Genomic DNA, 24,943 nt, shown 5'->3' on the forward strand with positions numbered 1-24,943 from the left:
AATCCACTGTCCTTACCTGGTCTGGCCTACATGTGACTCCAGACCCACAGCAAGGCAGTTGACTCTTAAATGCCCCTCTGAAATGGCCCAGCAAGCCACTCAGTTCAAGGGTAGTAAATGATCGAGACGTTCAAGAGGGAGTTCAACTCTTATCGGAAAAGTAAGAATGTGCAAGGGTTATGGGGAGAAAGCGGGGGAATGGCACTAAGGGAGAGCCAGTGCAGACACGATGGGCCAAGTGGCCTCTTTCTGTGCTGTAGCAATTCTGTGGTTCAATGATTGGGTAAAGCTTCATTGGCCCAACATCCCAAGGCCCTTGGCATTCAACTGGCCTGCCCATGGCCAATGTGTCTGGTTATTGTAGTTCTTTTGCCCGCTCCCTTTAACTCGTCCAAGGCAACAAATCTAACCAGGAGAACTACACTTCCCAGCAACCACCCGCCATCCTCTCTATGCATTATGGGTACTGTAGTCTTGATGGTCAGTCGGCAGCGAGGAACAGGGCAGTTTCCCGACACCCCTTGAGCCAGTCTAACACTTGCATTGTGGGAAGTGTCGTTCGCACCTCCGCCCTGAGCCGTCCCTTCAACCGCAGGGTGACTACATTTCCCGGCGACCATCGGGTGCAGGGGCGCCTTCGCCCAGCCGGCTCTCTGGGGAATGTCGTTCACCTCTCCGTCGCCACCGATGGGGTGAGCGGGCAGGGGAACTACAGTTCCCGGCAGGCCTCACGCGAGGGGACAACCCGCACCGCCGTCTCCCGCCCACTCCGGCCGCCCGTTGCTGTGGTTAGAAGATGGCGGAGGAGGAGGACGGGGACGCCCTGCGGGCCGGCTCGGTCCCTGCCCCGGGGCCCCGCACCGTCCGCATCGTCAAGTCGGACAGCGGCTACGGCTTCAACGTGCGGGGCCAAGTGAGCGAGGGCGGCCAGTTGCGCAGCATCAACGGCGAGCTGTACGCGCCGCTGCAGCACGTCAGCGCCGTGTTACCGGGCGGCGCGGCCGAGCGGGCCGGAGTCCGGCGGGGCGACCGCATCCTGGCCGTGTGAGTGACCGCGTCCGCTTTCTGAGCCCTCCGGGCCACCGGACCCCGCCCCCTCCCCTACCCCTACCCACCCGATTGGTGGGTGCCACCGCCCGCGGCGTTGCACATGGTGTTCGCGAGTGGGATGCGTGTGGGAAAATTGCGTTAACTGACCTCCCGCAGCGTTGCTCATGGTTTTGACGGGCGGGTGGGCGCGCGTGGGGAATTGGTTAACTGACCGCCCACGGCGTTGCACATGGTGTTCGCGAGTGGGATGCGTGTGGGAAAATTGCGTTAACTGACCTCCCGCAGCGTTGCTCATGGTTTTGGCGGGCGGGTGGGTGGGCGCGCGTGGGGAATTGGTTAACTGACCACCTGAGGTGTTGCTCATGGTGTTTGCGGGTGGGGGAATTGAGTTCACTGACCTCCCGTTCGCCGTGCTTGCGTTTGGGGAGTTGTATGAACTGACCTCCCGTGGCATTGCCGACGGTGTTTGTGGCTGGGTGTGCGGGGATTTGAGTGAACTGAGACCACCTGTGGCATTGCTCATGGTGTTCGTGGGTGTCATAGAGTCGTAAAGTTATACAGCACCAAAGCAGACCCTTCGGTCCACTGTGTCTACGCTGGCCATCAAGCACCTAGCTATTCTAATCCCATTTTTCCAGCACTTGGCCCCTAGCCTTGTATGGACAGGTCTGTCACTGTATAGCACTGAGGTGCAGTACTGGTGGGGGCAGGTCTGTCACTGTAGAACACTGGGGTATAGTACTGGTGAGGACAGGTCTGTCAGTGTATAACACTGGGGTACAGTACTGGTGGGGACAGGTCTGTCACTGTATAACACTGGGGTACAGTACTGGTGGGGACAGGTCTGTCAGTGTATAACACTGGGGTACAGTACTGGTGGGGACAGGTCTGTCACTGTATAACACTGGGGTACAGTACTGGTGGGGACAGGTCTGTCACTGTATAACACTGGGGTACAGTACTGGTGGGGACAGGTCTGTCAGTGTATAACACTGGGGTACAGTACTGGTGGGGGCAGGTCTGTCACTGTATAACACTGGGGTACAGTACTGATGGGGGCAGGTCTGTCACTGTATAACACTGGGGTACAGTACTGGTGGGAGCAGGTCTGTCACTGTATAACACTGGGGTACAGTACTGATGGGGGCAGGTCTGTCACTGTATAACACTGGGGTACAGTACTGGTGGGGACAGGTCTGTTAGTGTATAACACTGGGGTACAGTACTGGTGGAGACAGGTCTGTCACTGTATAACACTGGAGTACAGTACTGGTGGAGACAGGTCTGTCAGTGTATAACACTGGGGTACAGTACTGGCGGGGACGCGTCTGTTGCTGTGTAACACTGGGGTACAGTACTGGTGGGGACGGGTCTGTCAGTGTATAACACTGGGGTACAGTACTGGTGGGGACAAGTCTGTCACTGGATAACACTGGAGTACAGTACTGGTGGGGACAGGTCTGTCAGTGTATAACACTGGGGTACAGTACTGGTGGAGACAGGTCTGTTACTGTATAACACTGGAGTACAGTACTGGTGGGGACAGGTCTGTCAGTGTATAACACTGGGGTACAGTACTGGTGGGGACAAGTCTGTCACTGTATAACAATGGAGTACAGTACTGGTGGGGACAGGTCTGTCACTGTATAACACTGGGGTACAGTACTGGTGGAGACAGGTCTCAGTGTATAACACTGGGGTACAGTACTGGTGGAGACAGGTCTGTTACTGTATAACACTGGAGTACAGTACTGGTGGGGACAGGTCTGTCAGTGTATAACACTGGGGTACAGTACTGGTGGGGACAAGTCTGTCACTGTATAACAATGGAGTACAGTACTGGTGGGGACAGGTCTGTCAGTGTATAACACTGGGGTACAGTACTGGTGGGGACAAGTCTGTCACTGTATAACAATGGAGTACAGTACTGGTGGGGACAGGTCTGTCACTGTATAACACTGGGGTACAGTACTGGTGGAGACAGGTCTGTTACTGTATAACACTGGAGTACAGTACTGGTGGGGACAGGTCTGTCAGTGTATAACACTGGGGTACAGTACTGGTGGGGACAAGTCTGTCACTGTATAACAATGGAGTACAGTACTGGTGGGGACAGGTCTGTCACTGTATAACACTGGGGTACAGTACTGGTGGAGACAGGTCTGTCAGTGTATAACACTGGGGTACAGTACTGGTGGGGACAGGTCTGTCAGTGTATAACACTGGGGTACAGTACTGGTGGAGACAGGTCTGTCAGTGTATAACACTGGGGTACAGTACTGGTGGGGACAGGTCTGTCAGTGTATAACACTGCGGTACAGTACTGGTGGGGACAGGTCTGTCACTGTATAACACTGGGGTACAGTACTGGTGGGGACAGGTCTGTCAGTGTTTAACACTGGGGTACAGTACTGGTGGGGACAGGTCTGTAACTGTATAACACTGGGGTACAGTACTGGTGGGGACAGGTCTGTCACTGTATAACACTAAGGTACAGTACTGGTGGGGACAGGTCTGTCACTGTATAACACTGGGGTACAGTACTGGTGGGGACAGGTCTGTCACTGTATAACACTGGGGTACAGTACTGGTGGGGACAGGTCTGTCAGTGTATAACACTGGGGTACAGTACTGGTGGGGACAGGTCTGTCACTGTATAACACTGCGGTACAGTACTGGTGGGGACAGGTCTGTCACTGTATAACACTGGGTTACAGTACTGGTGGGGACAGGTCTGTCAGTGTATAACACTGGGGTACAGTACTGGTGGGGACAGGTCTGTAACTGTATAACACTGGGGTACAGTACTGGTGGGGACAGGTCTGTCACTGTACAACACTGGGGTACAGTACTGGTGGGGACCGGTCTGTCACTGTATAACACTGGGGTACAGTACTGGTGGGGACAGGTCTGTCAGTGTATAACACTGGGGTACAGTACTGGTGGAGACAGGTCTGTCAGTGTATAACACTGGGGTACAGTACTGGTGGGGACAGGTCTGTCAGTGTATAACACTGGGGTACAGTACTGGTGGAGACAGGTCTGTCACTGTATAACACTGGGGTACAGTACTGGTGGGGACGGGTCTGTCTCTGTATAACACTGGGGTACAGTACTGGTGGGGACGGGTCTGTCAGTGTATAACACTGGGGTACAGTACTGGTGGGGTCAGGTCTGTTAGGAGTTGGTGCAAAGGTATTTGCTCTGTTCTCTGTATCAGAGTTCATGTGGGAAAACGACACAAGATTCATGCATCTTCATGGTTTAATGAAATCATGTTGACAACACTGCATCAACACTATTCTTAGTGTCTTAAAGAATTTGTCCAGTCGTCTGTTTCACAATGGGTTGTGTCTGCTTTGTGCTGCTCTCGTCATGGGAACGAAGCGGACTGTGGTCTTTTAATCCTAGTTGTTTCAACATGGCATAGCCCTGCTGGGTGTGGTCTGGTGTTTTCACACCCCCACCCGATCTGACGATGGCCTTGTGAAGTGATAGTATGCTGGCGTCTGCACTTCCTTTTGCTTCAGTTGAAAGTCCAAATGCAGAAGTGCCGTCCCGAATTTCTCACTTAGTTCTGTGCTGTCAGCTAAATTTCCTATCTTAAAACATCTCACAATCTTCCTCCCCGTGTGTAAGTCCACCGTGGCTTAGAGGGTAGCACACTGTCCTCTGAGTTAGAATGTCGTGGGTTCAAGTGACACTCCAGACACCTGAGACCCTAATGCAGATCGACACTCCCAGTGCTGGTACTGAGGGAGTGCTGCACTGTCCGAGGTGCCGTCTTTCGATTGGGACGTTAAACCAAGGCCCCCTTTTGCTCTCTCAGATGGATGTAAAAGATTTCATGGCCGCTGTTTTGAAAAAAAAATCAGGGGAGTTCATGTTGCTGTTTGTGGGACCTTGCTGTGCCCAAATTGGGTGCCGCGTTTCCAATATTACAACAGCGACTGCGCTTAAAGAAGTACTTCATTGTCTGTACATCACTTTGGGGCATGCTGTGGATGTGAAAGGCGCTTTAGAAACGCAAGTCCTTGCTTGCCTTATTCCAGAGTCCTCGGACCCATTCTAAACAGATGCTTGCCCCGGTGAAAGTGTCCCACGATATTAACTGTGAACAATGTAATTATTTGCGGGTTGGTGTAATGTAAATAGTTGTTTGGTAGTACAGAACTTGAGTATTGCTAAAAAGAGTCATTTTGTCGAAGCTTTTCATCTTGCACTCATCAGGACCAATCGCAAGAATACCAATGGAAGGGAAAGCAACAAATTTATACTGTATGAGAAGAGAGTGCTGATTGGTAAAGGCATTGTCACGGAGAATGTAATCAGAGCCCACTTGCCAACCAATCAGCACTTTCTTCTCATACAGTATGAATTTCTTGCTTTCCCTTGCATTGGTATTCTTGGGAATTGTCCTGATGAGTGCAAGACGAAAACTTGGACAAAATGTCTCTCTTTTCAGCAATAATTAGTGAAATCTGTTATTCCGCTCCCCCTCCCCTTTTTAGAAACGCAGTAAACGTGGAGGGGGCGACTCACAAGCAAGTGGTGGACTTGATCCGTGCGGGAGACCGGGAGTTGCTGCTCACCGTGCTATCCATGCCCCCTCATGAAGTGGAAAACCTGGATCCCAGTGATGACTCCTCAGGACAGTCCTTCTATGACTACACGGAGAAGCAGGCCATTCCCATCTCCATCCCCAGCTACAAGCACATCGAGCAGAACGGGGAGAAGTTTGTCGTGAGTAATGTGTTGGAATTACATTGCATTTTAACGGCGCGGGAACAGGCCCTTCGGCCCATCTTCTCCGTGCCGGTGTTTATGCTGCACAGGAGCCTCCTTGCCGGGTACAGGAGCTGGCAGTGAGTGAAGCAGGGGGCCTGCCTGGTGTATCCAAACTGAGACATGACCCTACTGAGTTTTTGTAATATGTTCGCCCCTCCCTCCCCTCCTGCTTTCCAGGTATACAACATTTACATGGCCGGCAGGCAGCTGTGCTCCAAGCGATACCGGGAGTTTGCCGTCCTGCACCAGAACCTGAAGCGGGAGTTTTCCGACTTTGGCTTCCCTCGGCCACCGGGCAAGTGGCCCTTCTCCCTTTCCGAGCAGCAGCTGGACGCGCGGCGGCGCGGCCTGGAGGAGTACCTGGAGAAAGGTGAGGACCTCGCCCCCCCCCCTGCGGAGCGACGGAGGCGCAATCTCTAATACAACTTTCACCACCTCGGGGGAGGTCCAAAGATGCCTCACACAGCCGATTGTAGTCTTGTAGTGTGGTCACTGTTGTAAGGAAATACGGCAGCCGTAAACTAACAGGGGCAGTGATCCGATCAACTGTTGGTCCCAGGACACCAGGGGAGAACTCCCCCCACCCCATTCTTCTTCAAAATAGCATCCTGAGATCTTTTGTGCCGACTTGAGAGGGCGACAGGGGCTTCGAGTTACAATAACAGCTTGTATTTATATAGAGCCTTTAACGTAATTGAACGTCCCAAGGCACTTCACATCATAAAACAGAACCTGACACCAAGCCACATGTGGAGGTTTTCGGGCAGATGACCAAAGGTGTGGTCAAAGCTTTTCAGGAGTGTGTTGAAGGAGGAAAGTGAGGTGGGGAGGGGATTCCAGAGCTTAGGGCCCCAGGCAGCTGAAGGCACGGCCGCCAGTGGGGGAACGATGGGAGTGGGGGTGGGGGTTGCGCTAGAATTGGAGGAGCGCAGAGATCTCCGAGGGATGTAGGGGCTTGAGGAGGTTACAGAGATAGGGAGGGGGCGGAGGGCCATGGAGGGATTTGAAAACGAGGACAAGAATTTTAAAATGGGGGCGTTGTTCAACTAGGAGCCGGTGTAGGTCAGCGAGCACAGGGGTGATAGGGGACTCGGTGCGAGTCAGGAAATGGGCAGCAGAGTTTTGCATGACCTCAGAGGGTAGAATGTGAGAGACCGGTAGGAGTGCGTCGGAACAGTCGAGTCTGGAGGTACCAAAGGCATGGATGAGGGTTTCGGCAGCAGAAGAGCTGAGACGGGGTGGAAATGAACGATGTTAATGGAGGTGGTCTTGGTGATGGCACGGGTGTGTGGTTGAAAGCTCATCTCGGGGTCAAAACGTGACGCCAACGTTTCAAACAGTCTGGTTGAGTCGCAGTCAGACAGTAGCCAAGGAGAGGGACGGAGTCATTGACAAAGGAGCGGAGTGCGCAGCAGAGACCGAAGGCAGTGGCTTTAGTCTTCCCAGTATTAAGACGGAGGAGATTTCTGCTCGTCCAGTACTGGATGTGGGATAAGCAGTCTGATAATTTAGAGACCAAGAACAGTACAGCACAGGAACAGGCCATTCGGCCCTCCAAGCCTGCGCCGATCTTGATGCCTGCCTAAACGAAAACCTTCTGCACTTCCGGGGACCGTATCCCTCTATTCCCATCCTATTCATGTATTTGTTAAGATGCCTCTTAAACGTCGCTATCGTACCTGCTTCCACCACCTCCCCCGGCAGCAAGTTCCAGGCACTCACCAACCTCCGTGCAAAGAACTTGCCTCGCACATCCCCTCTAAACTTTGTCCCTCGCACCTTAAACCTATGTCCCCATGTAACTGACTCTTCCACCCTGGGAAAAAGCTTCTGACTATCCACTCTGTCCATGCCACTCGTAACTTTGTAAACCTCTATCATGTCGCCCCTCCACCTCCGTCGTTCTAGTGAAAACAATCCGAGTTTATCCAACCTCTCCTCATAGCTAATGCCCTCCAGACCAGGCAACATCCTGGTAAATCTCCTCTGTACCCTCTCCAAAGCCTCCACGTCCTTCTGGTAGTGTGGCGACCAGAATTGCACGCAATATTCTAAGTGTGGCCTAACTAAGGTTCTGTACAGCTGCAGCATGACCTGCCTATTTTTATACTCTATGCCCCGACTGATGAAGGCAAGCATGCCGTATGCCTTCTTGACTACCTTATCCACCTGCGTTGCCACTTTCAGTGACCTGTGGACCTGTACGCCCAGATCTCTCTGCGGAGGAGTGGAGAGAGGTGGTGGTGAGGTAGAGCTGGGTGTCGTCAGTGTACATGTGAAAACTAACGCTGCGTTTTCGCATGATGTCGCCGAGGGGCAGCGTGCGGATGAGAAATAGGAGTGGGGGGGCGGGGGCAAGGATAGATCCTTGGGGGGACACCAAAGGTAACAGAGCAGGAGCAGTGGACAGGCAGGTTCTCGTGGCTGGGAGCACAGACTGCAAGCTGGAAGTTAAACTGTCCATCCTCCTGATTAACAGCAGCCTCTCCTCTCTGTTTCACAGTGTGTTCTGTGCGTGTCATTGGCGAGAGTGACGTCATGCAGGAGTTCCTATCGGAGTCGGATGAGGTGAGGTGCGCAGTGACAGCGAGGCTGTGAGCTCGGGGTGTCGCGTGCAGGGCAAATGAAAAGGAGGGGAGCCCGACCTGATGCTGAAAATACGCTGGCATCTGTGAAGGAAAGCAGTGAGGTCTGGCGAGTCCGAACTCTTCTCGCACGTGGCATGCACGCTGTGTTAGCTTGTCGTGGCCTCTTACGGATGCTCACTCAGCTTTGTGTTCCCATCTGCTTCTGTTCTGACGCAGCTCACAGACTCAGCTGAGCTATCCTGACACCGTTGTCCAGCTTAAACGGACACTGTAATCCATGCTGCGGCTCTCCCTCTCTCTCAATCTGTCCCTCTCCCGCCCTTTCCCTCCTCCCCTTTCGCTGGCCGCAGGATAAGTCAAGTTCCGTTTTTATTTTCCGGGATCATTCTGGGAAAAGCGCCATGCCCGGCCTCAACGTCAAAACCCTTTAGCATAAAGCGTTTGCCGGGAGTTGGTAACCAGAGCGTGAGCAGGGTTAAGCAAATGTGTTCGCACATCGGCTGGCCCCTTGGTACTCTGAGTGTGGGCTCCTCACTGTCCCATAGAATCACGCAGCACAGGAGGAGTCCATTCGGCCCATCGTGCCTGTGCCAGCTCTTCGAAAGAGCTATCCAATTAGCCCCACTTCCCCCCCCCCCCCGCACTCTTTCCCCCCATATCCCTGCAAATTTCTCCCCTTCGAGTATTGATCCAATTCCTCTTTTGAAAGTCACTATTGAATCTGCTTCCACCGCCCTTTCAGGCAGCGCGTTCCAGATCACAACAACTCGCTGTGTAAAAAACAAAATTAATTCTCCTCATCTCCCCCATTTGGTTCTTTTACCAATTATCTTAAATCTGTGTCCCCCTGGTTACCGACCCTCCCGCCGGTGGAAACGGTTTCTCCTCATTTACTCCGTCAAAACCCCCTGAAAAAGTCACCGCCTTCCTTTGTGCCGCACAGAACTTCAACGGGGTGTCTGACGTGGAGCTGCGGATAGCTTTTCCCGACAAGACGACAGTGACTGTGAGGGTGAAGAAGAACAGTACTACTGACCAGGTGTACCAGGTACGTGACCTGCTGTGCGTTACCGCTGGGAATCAGGGGCTCGGTACCCTCGGACGCTCTCAGCTACCCCCCCCCCCCCCGACCTCCCAATCTCTCGACCCCTACTCGCTCTTCCCTCCCACCTTGACTTTGCAGGGTGCCATTTCCAGTGTCTAGCTCGATGCTGGGTGGTCTGTTCAGATTTATTTTTCAACTTTCCGTAGCATTTTGAGACGACCTCTAGGCCATTTCCGAGGGCAGTTAAGAGTCAATCGCACTGCTGTGGTTCTGCAGTCACTTGTAGGCCAGACCGGGATGAGGATGGCAGATTTACTTCCCTAAAGGGCATTAATGAACCAGATGGGTTTTTGCGACATTCCAGTAGTTTCCCGATTTTCATTCATTAATTGGGGCGGCGCAGTGGTTAGCACCGCAGCCTCACCGCTCCTGCGACCGCGTGGGTTTCCGCCGGGTGCTCCGGTTTCCTCCCACAGCCAAAGACTTGCAGGTTGATAGGGAAATTGGCCATTGTAAATTGCCCCTAGTATAGGTAGGTGGTAGGAGAATGGTGGGGATGTGGTAGGGAATATGGGATTAATGTAGGATTAGTATAAATGGGTGGCTGTTAGTCGGCACAGACTCGGTGGGCCAAAGGGCCTGTATCTCTCTATGACTAAATTCCCCAGCTGCCAAGTTGGGATTTGAACCCGTGTCCCCAGAGCTTAGCACCGCTGGATCCCCAGTCCAGTAACGTTACCACTACGCCACAATCTCCCACTCATTGTCACATCACCGTGGGAGCTTGCTGTGTGCAAATTGGCCGTCGTGTTTCCTACAACAGTGACTACACTTCAAAAGCACTTCATTGGCTGTAAAGGGCTTTGGGGATGTCCTCAGGATGCGAAGGGCGCTACAGAAATGCACGTCTCTCTTTCCCCCGTTCCACAAACTGCTGTCTGTGTGTGTTTTCCAGGCTGTTGCAGCCCAGATAGGAATGGACAGCATCACAGCCAACTACTTTGCGTTATTCGAAGTGGTGAATCACACCTTCGGTAAGTGAGTTCCGTTTACTGACTCATCTGCAATCTTAGAAAGCTGTGGTTCAGCATTTCTTTGCTTTTGGCTTTATTAATGCTGTCATTGCACCGAGTGTCACTCCCAGGACAGGGACAGCACGGGGTTAGATACACTCTCCTCTATCATGGACTCTATCCATCCATTTAATCTCCGACAGCCCCGTGCACACTCTGCTCTTTCTCGAGGAGAAACTGGTTTAAAAAAAATAGAGGGGGCGATGAAGAGCATACTGTTTAACGCAGTGAGTTGTTGTGATCTGGAACGCGCTGCCTGAAAGGGCGGTGGAAGCAGATTCAATAGTAACTTTCAAAAGGGCAATTGGATAAATACTGGAAGGGGGAAAATGTGCAGGGATGTGGGGGGAACGAGCGGGGGGAGGGGAGTGGGACTAATCTTCCAAAGAGCCAGCACAGGCACAATGGGCCGAATGACCTCCATTTGTGTTGTGTTATTCCATGACTAACTTGCCATGATGGGGATTTAACAGGGCATCTCTGCTTGCTTGTCCCGTCACAGGAGCCACCACACTTCACCGCAGTGTGCCATGCCTTTCCCGCTGGGCACTCTTGCCCGACTGTGCCGCCTCGGTTTGAATCTGCGTTGTCCCCACCACTTCCAGACCCGCGACACTGACCAGCCTTTCGCTTTCCCCCCTGCAGCCCGCAAGCTGGCGCCAAACGAATTTCCTCACAAGCTGTACATCCAGAATTACACCTCTGCGGTCCCGGGCACCTGCCTCACCATCAGGAAGTGGCTGTTCAGCACGGAGGAGGAAGTCCTCCTCAATGACAGCGTCCTGGCGGTCATCTACCTCTTTCACCAGGTATTCGCAAGTCCCCTCCCTCTCTATCCAGGACCCAAAGGGTTAAACCACCAGGACAGGTCACACAGACCAGGCTTGTATTCCCTGGAGTGTAGAAGATTAAGGGGGTGATCTAATCGAGGGGGTTTAAGATGATTAAAGGATTCGATCGGGTCGATAGAGAGAAACTATTTCCTCTGGTGGGGGGGAGGGGGAGTCCAGAACAAGGGGGCAGAACCTTAAAATTGGAGCCAGGCCGTTCAGGGGGTGATGTCAGGAAGCACTTCACACAAAGGGGGAGTGGGAATCTGGAACTCTCTCCCCCCAAAACGGTTAAGGCTTGGTGGGGAAAGTCACTAAGGCCCTTCGACCTCAAAAAAAAAAGGGGGGACGTCTCAGGCAAGACTTTTTTTGTTACTGTCTCCACTCGAACAGCAGAGGGAAAACTGTCTGTCACGTTTCCCACACTGCACCAGTAAGTCCCCTTCAAAAGGTGGCCTCATTGGTCGCACAGCGCTTTGGGAAGTCCTGAGGCTGTGAAAGTCGCTACAGAAATGCAAGTCTCTGTGCCGGCGATCTTTCCAAGCAGTCTAGTCCATGGATGAATTATTCCCCTCCTCGCCCAGTGAGTGCAGACTATTCCACCAAGGGGGCCGCTCGGCGGGAAGTTGAGGTGGGGTGTGGTGGGGGGGGTGGTTTGGTCAGTGGGTAGTGATCCGGAGCGAGACTGCTGGCTGCATTTGTGGGCGCCATTCTGGGCAGGAGCTGCCAGAGAATGCCTGGGACAAAAGTTCCGCACCAGCTCCCTGGAGATGCTTGCTGTGAGTGTGGGCACACGGGTGCCAGTCCAGTGCCCCGACCTCCACCCCCAACCCCACCCATGAGCCCAGAGAGTGAGCCCTTGCAGGCTGTCTGATGGTTTGAGGAGGGGCATCATAACTATTGTTGCCCGACACCAAGGCGGGCAGCTAGAGATCAGCAGTGAGAACCCCCTCCACCTCCACCCATTCTGAGTTTTCGCTTCCTAGGCCCAAGGTTCCTAAGCCAATCATAGCCCCTCCAGCTTAGCTAGTTCTTCAACAGCAGCTTCCTAACCAGCGACCTTTTTCTGAATGGAGGGATGTGACGAGTGGTGTTCCGCAGGGATCAGTGCTGGGACCTTTGCTGTTTGTAGTATATATAAATGATTGGGAGGAAAATATAGCTGGTCTGATTAGTAAGTTTGCGGACGACACAAAGGTTGGTGGAGTTGCAGATAGTGATGAGGATTGTCAGAGGATACAGCAGGATATAGATCGGTCGGAGACTTGGGCGGAGAAATGGCAGATGGAGTTTAATCCGGACAAATGTGAGGTCATGCATTTTGGAAGGTCTAATGCAGGTGGGAGGTATACAGTAAATGGCAGAACCCTTAGTATTGACAGGCAGAGAGATCTGGGCGTACAGGTCCACAGGTCACTGAAAGTGGCAACGCAGGTGGATAAGGTAGTCAAGAAGGCATACGGCATGCTTGCCTTCATCGGTCGGGGCATAGAGTATCAAAATTGGCAAGTCATGCTGCAGCTGTACAGAACCTTAGTTAGGCCACACTTGGAATATTGCGTGCAATTCTGGTCGCCACACTACCAGAAGGACGTGGAGGCTTTGGAGAGGGTACAGAGGAGGTTTACCAGGATGTTGCCTGGTCTGGAGGGCATTAGCTATGAGGAGAGGTTGGATAAACTCGGATTGTTTTCACTGGAACGACGGAGGTGGAGGGGCGACATGATAGAGGTTTACAAAGTTATGAGCGGCATGGACAGAGTGGATAGTCAGAAGCTTTTTCCTAGGGTGGAAGAGTCAGTTACTAGGGGACATAGGTTTAAGGTGAGAGGGGCAAAGTTTAGAGGGGATGTGCGAGGCAAGTTCTTTACACAGAGGGTGGTGAGTGCCTGGAACTTGCTGCCAGGGGAGGTGGTGGAAGCAGGTACGATAGCAACGTTTAAGAGGCATCTTGACAAATACATGAATAGGAAGGGAATAGAGGGATACGGTCCCCGAAAGTGCAGAAGGTTTTAGTTTAGACAGGCATCATGATCGGTGCAGGCTTGGAGGGCCGAATGGCCTGTTCCTGTGCTGTACTGTTCTTTGTTCTTTGACCTGTACCACCTGGAAGGACAAGGGCAGCAGACACATGGGAACACCACCCCCTGTAAGTTCCCCTCCAAGTCACACACCATCCTGACTTGGAAATATATCGGCTGTTCCTTCACTGTCACTGGGTGAGAATCCTGGAACTCCCTAACAGCACTGTGGGTGTATCTGCAGTGGTTCAAGAAGACGGCTCACCACCACCTTCTCAAGGGGCAATTAGGGATGGGCAATAAATGCTGGCCTGGCCAGTGGCACAAAGTTATAAAATTGCTGGTTAGGCCCCAGCTGGAGGATTGGGTCCAATTCTGGGCCCCACACATTAGGAAGGATGTCGAGGCCGTGGAGAGGGTGTGGAGGGAGATTTACCGGAATGGGAGCAGGGATGAGGGACTTCAGTTAATGTGGAGAGACTGGGAGAAGCTGGGATTGTTCTCCTTGGAGCAGAGAAGGTTAAGGGGGAGATTTAATCGGGGCGTTCGAAATCAGGAAGGGTTTTTGATGGAGTAAATAAGGAGAAGCTGTTTCCAGTGGCAGGAGGGTCGGTAACCAGAGGGACACAGATTGAAGATAATTGGTAAAAGAACCAGAGGGGGGGGGAGGAGAATTTTTTTTTAACGCAGCGAGTTGTTGTGATCTGGAACGAGCTGCCTGAAAGGGCGGTGGAAGCAGATTCAATAGTAACTTTCAAAAGGGGGGAACTGGATAAATACTGGAAGGGGGAAAATGTGCAGGAATATGGGGGGAAAGAGCAGGGGGGAGGAGGAGTGGGGACTAATTGGATAGCTCTTTCAAAGAGCCAGCACAGGCACGATGGGCCGAATGGACTCCTCCCGTGCTGTATACATCTCAGTTGCTTATGTTTAGATACTTGGAGAGATTTGCCCGGCAGAAGCTGTGATTCCTGACGGTCTGTCTCTATTTTCCCAACTCTCCCGCTCCCCAAGGCTGTGGAAGATGTTAAGCGAGGCTCCATTAAGGCAGGAGAGAAGGCGTACCAGCTGCAGAAAGTGGCAGAGCAGCAGAAGACGGTCATGGTAAGTTGCACAGAGGACGTGCCGCCTGTTTTAACAGGGATCGGTATTGTCACAGGGATTTGGGAATCGTGATCCAGGATTGCTCGTCTTTCAGCAGCCACCATTTGCACTGGATTCACAGTGTTTCTCTCCTCTCGCAGTACCTGAACATGGTTCGGACCTGCAAAGGCTACAACGAAATTATGTTCCCTCACTGCGCGTGCGACTCGAGGCGGAAAGGCCATGTGATCACTGCCATCAGCATCAAGCACTTTAAACTTCACGCCTGCACGGAGGAAGGAGAGCTGGAGGTTAGTACAGCAATGGAAGGGCGGGAAATTGAGATTAGTAGAGTACACACTGCTCAAGATTACTCAACTGAGCCACTCTGGGGTGATAGTCTTTTTTATATTCGTTCATGGGCGTCGCTGGCCAGGCCAGCATTTATTGCCCATCCCCTAATTGCCCCTTGAGAAGGTGGTGGTGAGCTGCCTTCTTGAACCGCTGCAGTCCATGTGGGGTAGGTACACCCACAGTGCTGTTAGGGAGGGAGTTCCAGGATTTTAACCCAGCGACAGTGAAGGAACAGCCGATATAGTTCCAAGTCAGGATGGTGTGTGACTTGGAGGGGAACTCGCAGGTGGTGGTGTACCCATGCGTCTGCTGCCCTTGTCCTTCTAGTTGGTAGAGGTCACGGGTTTGGAAGGTGCTGTCTAAGGAGCCTTGGTGCGTTGCTGCAGTGCATCTTGTAGATGGTACACACTGCTGCCACTGTGCGTCGGCGATGGAGGGAGTGAATGTTTGTGGATGGGGTGCCAATCGAGTGGGCTGCTTTGTCCTGGATGGTGTCGAGCTTCCTGAGTGTTGTTGGAGCTGCAGCCATCCAGGCAAGTGGAGAGTATTCCATCACACTCCTGACTTGTGCCTTGTAGATGGTGGACAGGCTTTGGGGAGTCAGGAGGTGAGTTACTCGCCTCAGGATTCCCAGCCTCTGACCTGCTCTTGTAGCCACGGTATTTATGAGGCTGATCCAGTTCAGTTCTGGTCAATGGTAACCCCTGGGATGTTGATGGTGTACAAGCATTGAGTTTTTACTCCACTCCCTGCCTGCAGACCCCCCCCCCCCCCCCCCCGCCTCTCCACCCACCCTGTGCAGAATTGGCTCATTTTCCCCTAGGGTGCTTCACCTGTCCTCAGTGCCCTTGACCTGGAGAGGGGGTGAGGAGAAACCCCCTGGTAGTGATGACTGCTGGAAAAGTGCGTTTAGACCGGGTTAGGGCTCAGCTGCCATGCCTTCCACAGTTGAATGGACAGCCAGCGCTCAGTCACCAGCCCCGTACATAATGATAACTGGGCATTACAGGGTTAAATTACGAGGCCAGGTCGCACAGGGGTGATGTCAGGAAGCACATCTTCACACATGGGGGAGTGGAAATCGGAAACTCTGAAGACTGGCTGCTGGTGCTCGTTGGAGCTTCCAGGGCTGACTTGCTTGATGTTTGTCGGGTGAGGCTTCAGAGGGATAAATTGGGTTGAGTCACAGGCCAGGCATCATCTGATAGAATGGGATCGAGGGGCCGAGCGGCCTCCTGCTGTTCCTGTGTGTCTATAGGCCATAAGAAGGATCTTCTAAATAGAGAACCCCTCCCTTTCCAAGAGGTTCGAGGGACTGACATCAGTTGGGAGGGGAGACGGAGCCCATGTTATCCCCGTTTATAACCGCGCTGTGTCGACAGGGTCAGCAGTGTGCTCACTGACACCTCCCCCTCCACCCCCACTCCTCCTCCTCCTCCTCCTCCTCCTCCTCACCTCCCTCATGCCCTCTCTGCAGAACCAGGTAATCGCCTTCGAGTGGGATGAGATGCAGCGATGGGACACGGATGAGGAAGGAATGGCGTTCTGCTTCGAATACACCCGAGGGGAGAAGAAACCCAGATGGGTGAAGATCTTCACGCCCTACGTGAGTCCCCCTGTGCGAACGGGCCCCCCCCCCCGGGGCGGCAGAGCTGGAAGGGAATCCCAGGGGTCAGGGTGCTTTCAGAGTAAACCCCATGGCTCGTGCTCTCGCCCGTGCGTCAGGAGGCCGTTGGGTTCGAGACCCCCCACTCCAGAGACTTGAGCCCATAATCCAGGCCGGCACTCCCAGTGCCAGTACTGAGGGAGTGCCGCACTGTCTGAGGTGCCGCCTTTCAGGTTGAGATGTTTCCGACATTACAAACAGTGACCACACTTCAAAAAAAAAAAAGTACTTCATTGACTGCAAGGGGCCTTGGGATGTCCCGGAGATTGGGGACACGCAAGCCTTTTTGTAATCTCGCACTGCTTTGAATCTCCTGCCGCATTATTCAATTCTGAATGGAGGCAGCCCCCGTGAGGAAAGCTGACCAATACCGGTGGCATCAATGATGGTGGAACCTTCCCCAAGTCAGCCACAGGGGTCGCTACCTTTGCTGTTCCTCCCAGACCTCGGTTTAACGTCTCATCCGAAAGACGGGCACCTCCGACAGTGCAGCACTCCCTCATTGCCCTTGAAATGGTGGTGCTGAGTGGCTTGCTCGGCCACTTCGGAGGCACCCACGTTGCTGTGGGTCTGGAGTCGCACGTAGGCCAGACTGAGTAAAGACAGCAAGCAGATTTCCTTCCCTAAAGGGACATTAGTGAACCAGATTGGTTTTTATGACTATTACCGAGACTAGCTTTTTTTTTCAAATTCCAGATTTATTTAATGAATTAAATTTTCCCAGCTGCCGTGGTGGGATTTGAACTCGTGTCTCTAGATCATCAGTTCCAGCCCTCTGTATTACTAGTCCCGTAACTTAACCACTATGCTACTGTTACCCTGATAAATACGTGACCTTATTCATGCAGGATTTCTGTTCTGTTGGTGTTGACACTTTTTCCCTCTCTCTCTCTCTCTCTCTCTCCGCAGTTTAATTATATGCACGAGTGCTTTGAGCGGGTATTCTGCGAGTTGAAATGGCACAAGGAGGTGAGTAATGGGGATTGAAACCTTTTGGTTGATCAGGCAGGTTCCGAGTTAGCGACAGAACTGATGCCGGGTCATCGATTGCCACTAGAGTATCGCTCCCGACAGTTGTGCACGCAGGAGCCAGTTCTGTGCATCCTCTGCCAGTTTCTCCCCTCGCTGTGGCTCCTGGGAGGCCTTCAGTTTGCTCCAGGGTCCCTCCCCTGCCTTCCCGATACATGTGTGAAGTGAGTGGACCCCCCCTCCACCTCCCCGCCCGATCCCCAGATCCCTCGATTTCCCTCAGTCCAAAAATCTATCGCTATCGATCTCAGTCTTGAATATACTCAACAACTGAGCATCCACGGCTCTCTGGGATAGAGAATTCCAAAGGCTCACAACCCTCTGCAGAAGTTCCCCTCTGTCCGAAATGGCCGACCTTTATCCTGCAACTGTCGCCTCGATCTTTCAAAGAGCCAGCACTCCTGACTCTCTGCGCGCGGGCGCCTGCGTCTGGAGGGTGGGGTGGGGGGGGTGCCACTGTGCCGCTAAGCTGATGTTTCTCTGCACAGGTTGAAGATGAGGCCTCTGACAAGGACAACAAGAACTGCAACGACGACAACATGTGCAACAAGGTAATTCCCCTGCACCAGCCACCCCGGCGTTTAGCCCGCGCGTGTCGCAGCCACCGGGCAAATGAGCCCGTTCCCGCCCGCTTGCCATTGGCGGGACTCCTCCCCGTTGACATTGTCAGGCTCCTGCTCTGACCACACCTCGGGATGTCCGAGGCTGAGGTTCCCACGTGGGCCCCGGAGGTGGTGGAGCTGCTGCAGTTCCCATGCTGGCCACACGATGGCACCGGCTCCCTCCATTGGAACCCACCCCACTCACGATAAAGGCTTGTCCATCATGTTTCTGTACTGACCTAATTTCAGCGGTCCGTCCCCAGGAGCTGGTTGCAGCGGGTCTGGACGCGAAGCCTGAGGCAGTCAGATCCATTTGGACGCTGCAGTGAGGAGGGAGTGTGGGGGGCGGGGGGGGGGGGGGGTGGGTCTTGCAGGATGGGCGCCGTCAGCTATGCAGGAGGGCCTCCCCAGCCGCCAGCATATGGGCGGATGAACTGAGGCCGATCGGGAGTCCGTTGAGGATCCAACTCATCCGCCTTGCACAGGAGCCCCTCCGCTGTCGGAGGGGCCGTCTTTCGGGCGAGACGTCAAACCGAGGCCATCTCTAAAAACCGATCACCTGCGTCGTTATCAGATCGCTGTTTGTGGGATCTTGCTGTGCGCCAGTTGGCCGCCGCGTTTACTGCATTACAACAGTGACCGCACTTCAAAACTAAAATGCCTCATTGGCTGTGAAGCGCTTTGCGACATCCTGAGGTTGTGAAATGCAAGTCTTTCTTTCAAGTCTTTCTCTCTTTTTCTCTCTCTCGGTCTGTCTCTCTCCCCCTCCCTCCTGTTTTCTTCACAGAACATATTCCAGATACTGCGGTCACAGAGAAGATCAGCCAGCTCCTAGCCCTCCAGAGGGAGTTGTCCTAAACCTCTCACTAACATTATCCCTCGGGTCGGACAACATCACCAAAGAAAAGGAGGCCAAGAACTGGAAAGCTGAACTACCTTTGTTTTTTATTTAAAAAAAAGCCCGTGTTGCCCTTTGACCCCCCTTGAACTTCTTGGGGCCTGACGCCTTGCACGTGACCCTAATCTGCCTGGACCACTCGACCTTTGACCTCTGGAATCCCCGAACACACACCTCATCTTTTTGCCAGTTCATTGCCCTCTCGGGGGATTGTTGGGGGGTGGGGTGCTGCTGGGGTAATGCCAATGGGAAAGCGGGGAAAGATCCAGCGTGTCTGGTCGTCGGCCTTGACCTTTGGACCCCCCCCGGGTGGTGAGGGAATGGAAAAGTGGCAGTCGTTGTCGGCAGTCTTGGGATGAGCTTCCGGTGCGCAGAGGGACGTGCAGAGCAACGACCATTTTGTGTTGGTTGGTTACACTCAGTGTTCAGTTTATAAGTAGTACTTGGTCTGTCCTGTGTGAAACACAGCATATCTCTCTGTCTCTCTGTCTCTCTCTCTCTCTGTCTCTCTCTCTCTCTCTGTATGTCTCTCTCTCTCTCTCTCTCTCTTTGTCTGTGTCTCTCTGTCTCTCTCTGGATGACAAGGGGCTCTCCGCCATGTAATGCAGCTCATCGGGTAACTGTCAATGAGTCAGGCTGCTGAGCCCATCTTAATTTGCCCATCCTCCAAGTCCCTACGCTTCCCCCTATTGCAGCTTCCAGGTGGTTCTTGAGGAGAGATGATGGAGTGCGGGGGAAGAGGTGGGGAAAGGTAGAAGGAAATGATACAAATGGGAATCTAACTGTCAACTGCCAGGGAATCTGCCCCCCTGAATTGTTTCACACAACATGTGGTCAGCAGCTGGAATGGAATTTGGTACAGGGTGGAATCGTTGAGGAAGACGGGGGAGGAGTATTTGGCGTCTTCCTCACTTGGGTCAAATGGCCATTCTCATAAAGTTACACAGCACAGGAGGAGGCCATTCGGCCCATCGTGCCTGTGCTGGCTCTTTGAAAAAGCTATCCAATTAGTCCCCACTCCCCTCCCTCTGCTCTTTCCCCCCAAATCCCTGCACATTTTTCCCCTTCCAGTATTTATCCAATTGCCCTTTTGAAAGTTACTATTGAATCTGCTTCCACCGCCCTTTCAGGCAGCGCGTTCCAGATCACAACAACTCACTGCGTTAAAAAAAAATTCTCCTCCTCTTCCCCCCCCCCTCTGGTTCTTTCACCAATTATCTTCAATCTGTGTGCCTCTGGTTACCGACCCTCCTGTCTCCAGTGGAAGCAGTTTCTCCTTATTTACTCCATCGAAACCCTTCCTGATTTTGAACGTCTCGATTAAATCTCCCCCTTAACCTTCTCTGCTCTAAGGAGAACAATCCCAGCTTCTCTTGAGTGTTTCCAGTCATCCGTATCTATCTTGCCAATGAGAAGGGAGAAATGCTGTGGATTCCGCCTTGTCGCCCTGCGTATTATGGACTGCCTAACCTTTGGGGTGAATCGTGCCTCCATACAGTGCAGCTCGGGTACTGCCTTTAGTGGAGTACTGTAAATGATTAAAACCAACTGACAGGGTGAGCGGATGATTAAGATCCTGCCAACCTTGCCCTACCCTGAGTCAGGAGTTATCCTAATGAAACAATTTTATTTGCAGGGTTTCTCGCTAACCATTGTGGGGGGTTGGGGTGGGCATGGCCCCAATATCCCTGTTTGCAGCCAAGTGGCAAACCACAGGACGTTGAGTGAGACTGAAATCCAGTGGGTAAAGGCAGCTGGTGCCCCTCCCTAAAAGGGAACCATCGGTGAACCAGTTATGTGTGTTTTTTTTTTTTAAAAATCTGATGCAACAGAGGGTCATTTCAGAGTCCGCCTCGCTAGTTGCTTGATGACGAGATTTGAACTCTGGTTGTCTGGATGACTAGTTCAGAGTCGTCAACACTACTGTACCCTGACGAGTGTTTTTGCACTCCGTTCCGTGCGCAGGTTCCCTTTCCTGAAGGGGTGTCGGTGAGCCGGTTGTGAGTGTGTTTTTTTGTTTTCTTTTAAACAGCCTGGCAGTGCTGTGACCAGTTTCTCAAATGGTTACATTTATCGAGATCGCTGGCCCGCCATGGAGGGGCCCGAACCCGTGGCCTGTGTGTCGCCAGTCCCACACCGGAATCATTCCCGTCACTCCCACCGTGCTTGCGGAGGGTCCTAGTGGGCGAGTTGCGAGAGAGTACCTGCTTATAGGGCAGGGCTTCAGCTCCTCTGCCGGGAGCTTTTACATAGGGCTGGAATTGGGGCTAAACTGTGATGCGGGCTGTAAGATTTGCACACGGCCAAGTCTAGGTCAAGCTGTCCCCATAACCCATCAGAGCAACTGTGTAAGCACTATCCTGGGTGTAGCTGCAATCTGGACCCCTGTACCTCCATACTGGAGCTCACACGTGGGGGGAATCGGCCACGCTGAAGTCTTTATACTAAAAAAAAAAGCTGCATTTTTCTTCAAGGTATCATTTCACTACTTAAAAAACACTGAAAATAAATGTGATTTAGATCTGTATGATGTAGAATAAACATTTTATATATATATGGGGGTGTGTGCACACTGTCGGAGTAATGGATGGAGTGGAAAGGCAACTCAAAGGACAGTTTGTGTGGAGAGAGTATAGAAACTCTCTCCCTCTCCCCCTCCATTCTCCTTTCCTCTCCCTCGCCCTCCTACTCTCTCTCCCATTCCTGCTCTTATCTTCCCCCCCCCCCCCATTCCCCCCCCCTACTCCTCACCATAACTCTCTCCCTCTCCACACTCTTCCCCTCTTCCCTTTCTTGCCCCCTGTGCCTCGGCAGGATGTCTTGACCAGATCACCCTGAGTTCGGGTGTAAGATGCACCTTGAATAGGAGGAGGGCGTGAGTCCGGGAGGTGAGTCGCACAGGCCTGAAGTCCTGGCAAACAATGAGTTAGAGCACGTTGCAGGGTGGAAGAGTGTCGGGTGATGTATTTGGGCCCAGTGTCACATCCCTCCCACATCAGGTGGTCCTTCTGAGAGTCCACAAGGTCTTGCCTCTGCTTCACATTGGTGTCAGAGCTTTTGCCCACCTTGACTTCGCCCTTGAGCTCCCTCCCTGGACCGCTCTACCTCGCTCCTCACCTCCTTAAGCCACAGCTGAGTCACCCCTCCTAACCCCCATTGGGGCCCAGTAGCCTTCCCGGGTCCTTTAAAATGCACAGAGACATTCCTCTGTGTCCAGGACTCTGTAGAAATGTGAGTTGGGCAGCAGGGGAGGGAAGGTGAGGAGCAATGACTAGTGATAGAGTAGAAGTTAGAGCTCCAGATTCTAGCCCGTGAACCATCCCTCTGCAACTGATGAGCAAGGCTCCATGTCAAACAGCCCATCAACCCAAACATTGGACTGCGTAGCACACAATCTCAATACACTTTGGAGGATATACAATATTGAGCAACGGGCTTACTCCATTGACATGGTTAAGAGGGCAAGAATTTTCAGCGAGTGCCATTGGCCATCAGATCCCTTTCCCGCTAACCCTGCGAACTTCCCATTGCCCCTCAATCCCTCCCAGCAACACACCCAATTGCCCCTCGGACCCCTTTGTCCTCCTCCAGAACTTACTGCACAACTCAATTACTTCTGCGGCAACAGCATCTCTCCGACTTCCTTAATGCTCTTGTAGTGCTCCTGTTTCGATCTTGTGTGCATGAGGGATTTCAACCCTCCGCTCCCCGCAACCAACTGGTTGCCTGGGCTACCTTTGGCAGCTCCCCACGATGTTTTCCAAAGAAAACCAGCTCAGCCATCAATTTCCGGCACTGAGTTTTTTTTTTCTACCCGCGATATATTACTCGTCCTGTGCTCTGCATTAGAAATTCCTATGTCAACATTTGAAATGGGGGCTGCCCATGCAAAGTTGTCACGCTGCAGTTTACATCCTCCCACCAGTGATGGCGCTGCCAAAAACAAGGACAGGAAGTAAGACTTTAGAATGGGGTCTGAATTGCGTTTGGACATCCTGGCCCATTTTCCCACCCGTTTTCTCGCATCCATCTTCGGAAGACAACTTGTTGCTGATTCCTCCACGCCACGCAGAGGGAGGAACTAGTTATTTCGGTCATAATTGGCGTACTGATGTCTGGACGGGCCTGTGTACAGTGTCAATGGGGCACTGCATTTCTTCAGATGACACCTGCATCAGGGATTTACGTAGAGGTTGGAACAGAACTGAAACAGGCCACTCGGCCCAACCAGGCCCACCACAGAAGCTTGTATTCCTGGTTACGTTTACCTGTCCTGTTCCGATACTGCTTTAACAACAACAACCTGGATTTATGTAACCCCTTTAACTTAGTAAAGTGTCCCAAAGCGCTTTACAGGAGAGTCGTCAGATGAAAATTTTAACATCGAGCCAGATTAGAGAGATGTTAGGTCGGGTTTAAAGGAGTGTCTTGAGGAGAGAGGGGGGGCGGAGAGGTTTAGGGAGGGAATTCCAGAGCTTAGGGCCCCGGGCAGCTGAAGGCACGGCCGCCAATGGCTGAGCGATGGGAATCAGGGGGGATGGGCAAGAGGCCGGAATTGGAGGAATGCAGAGATCTCAGAGGGTTGTAGGGGCTGGAGGAGGTGACAGAGATGGGAAGGCGGCGCGGGAGATAGAGGGATTGGAAAATGGAAGACGTTGCTGGACCGGGAGCCAGGGTAGGTCAACGAGCACAGTGGGGGGGGGGGGGGGGGGGGGGGGTGATAGGTGAACGGGACTCATTGCGAGTTAGGACATGGGCAGCAAGGTTCTCCCTTCATCCCCTATCCAAACTCCTAAACATTGTTACGGTTTCCGACTCGACCGTTAACCTTGGCAACCGACCTTGGAAGTGGGCCAGTACTCCGCCTGCTGTTTGACCTTCTGTAGACGAGGTGGGCAGAGTACAACAACAACTTGCCTTTAAGATAGAAAAACGTCCCAAGGTGCTTCACAGGAGCGTTATCGAACAAAATATGACACTGAGCTACATAAAGAGATATTAGGGGACCGGTGACTGAAAGCTCGGTCAAAGAGGGCGGTTTTAAGGGACGTCTTAAAAGGAGAGAGAGAGAGAGGATTAGGGAGGGAATTCCAGAGCTTAGGGCCCCAGGTAGCTGAAGGCACGGCCGTCAATGGTGGAGCGATGGGAATCGGGGGGATGGGCGAGAGGCCGGAATTGGAGGAGCGCAGAGATCTCGGAGGGGTTGGAGGAGGTAACAGAGATAGGGAGGGGGCGAGGGCCATGGAGGGATTCGAAAACAAAGATGCAAATTTTAAAATGGAGGCATTGCTGGACTGGGAGCAGTGGGGGCGGGGGGGTGGGGTGGTGGAGGGGTGTTGGTCAGCCAACTTAATGCATTTCATCAAGTAGTGATTATCTGGAAGATATTTCAATGGAGTAATCGGAATGCAATCTTTGAAAATCTGGGGGGGAAAGGCTGGTATCTTGAGTGACAACGAAGCTGTCGAATTGCCAGCGGGGGAGCGAGTTCCAGATTTCCCACTCCCCTTTGTGTGAAGAAGTGCTTCCTGACATCACCCCCTGAACGGCCTGGCTCCAATTTTAAGGTTCTGCCCCCTTGTTCTGGACTCCCCTCCCCGCCCCCCACCAGAGGAAATTGTTTCTCTCTATTGACCCAATCGAATCGTTTCTACAAGTTCACCAATGTCTCTTTAGGGAAGGAAACATGACGTCCTTACCCAGTCTGGGCCTCTATGTGACTCCAGTGCCACACCATCTGAGCTCCTAATCTGAAGTGGGCCCAGATTTCCAAGATGGCAGCTCGCCACCTCAAGGGGCAACTAGGGATGGGCGATAAATACCAGCCTTGCCAGCGATGGACATATCCTGGCAGTAATTGGAAAATATTGGGATCTTCTCAAGGACCGGACATGCTTAGTGCAGGTGCCATAATTG

General features: G+C 52.8%; 1 protein-coding gene across 2 annotated transcripts; it reads left to right on the forward strand.

The window, feature by feature from the left end:
- The first annotated feature begins 723 nt into the window (after window positions 1-723).
- On the forward strand, window positions 724-23,725 carry LOC137356752 (sorting nexin-27-like). Of its 2 annotated transcripts, none has more exons than XM_068022487.1 (13): window positions 724-1,044; window positions 5,562-5,793; window positions 6,016-6,208; window positions 8,342-8,406; window positions 9,370-9,474; window positions 10,427-10,505; window positions 11,190-11,353; window positions 14,410-14,499; window positions 14,640-14,789; window positions 16,310-16,438; window positions 17,408-17,467; window positions 18,016-18,078; window positions 22,953-23,725. In XM_068022487.1, the coding sequence occupies exons 1-13, from the start codon at window positions 797-799 to the stop codon at window positions 22,953-22,955; spliced, it is 1,581 nt and encodes a 526-aa protein (XP_067878588.1). In that variant the 5' UTR covers window positions 724-796; the 3' UTR covers window positions 22,956-23,725. The 2 variants fall into 2 exon arrangements, with proteins under 2 accessions (XP_067878588.1, XP_067878587.1); XM_068022486.1 differs by lacking the exon at window positions 22,953-23,725 and adding an exon at window positions 18,917-21,581 and having other exon boundaries at window positions 733-1,044.
- The last annotated feature ends 1,218 nt before the right edge of the window (window positions 23,726-24,943 follow it).

This window comes from Heterodontus francisci, chromosome 46 (assembly GCF_036365525.1).
Source record: "Heterodontus francisci isolate sHetFra1 chromosome 46, sHetFra1.hap1, whole genome shotgun sequence".
NCBI classification, from domain to species: domain Eukaryota; kingdom Metazoa; phylum Chordata; class Chondrichthyes; order Heterodontiformes; family Heterodontidae; genus Heterodontus; species Heterodontus francisci.

What these genes read in the sequence shown, in the direction of transcription:
- LOC137356752 (XM_068022486.1), top strand. Translation starts at nt 797, where the DNA reads ATGGCGGAGGAGGAGGACGGGGACGCCCTGCGGGCCGGCTCGGTCCCT. An exon ending in AGAACGGGGAGAAGTTTGTC is followed by an intron (nt 5,794 to 6,015) that starts GTGAGTAATGTG and finishes CCTGCTTTCCAG; the next exon opens with GTATACAACATTTACATGGC. An exon ending in TCCTATCGGAGTCGGATGAG is followed by an intron (nt 8,407 to 9,369) that starts GTGAGGTGCGCA and finishes TGTGCCGCACAG; the next exon opens with AACTTCAACGGGGTGTCTGA.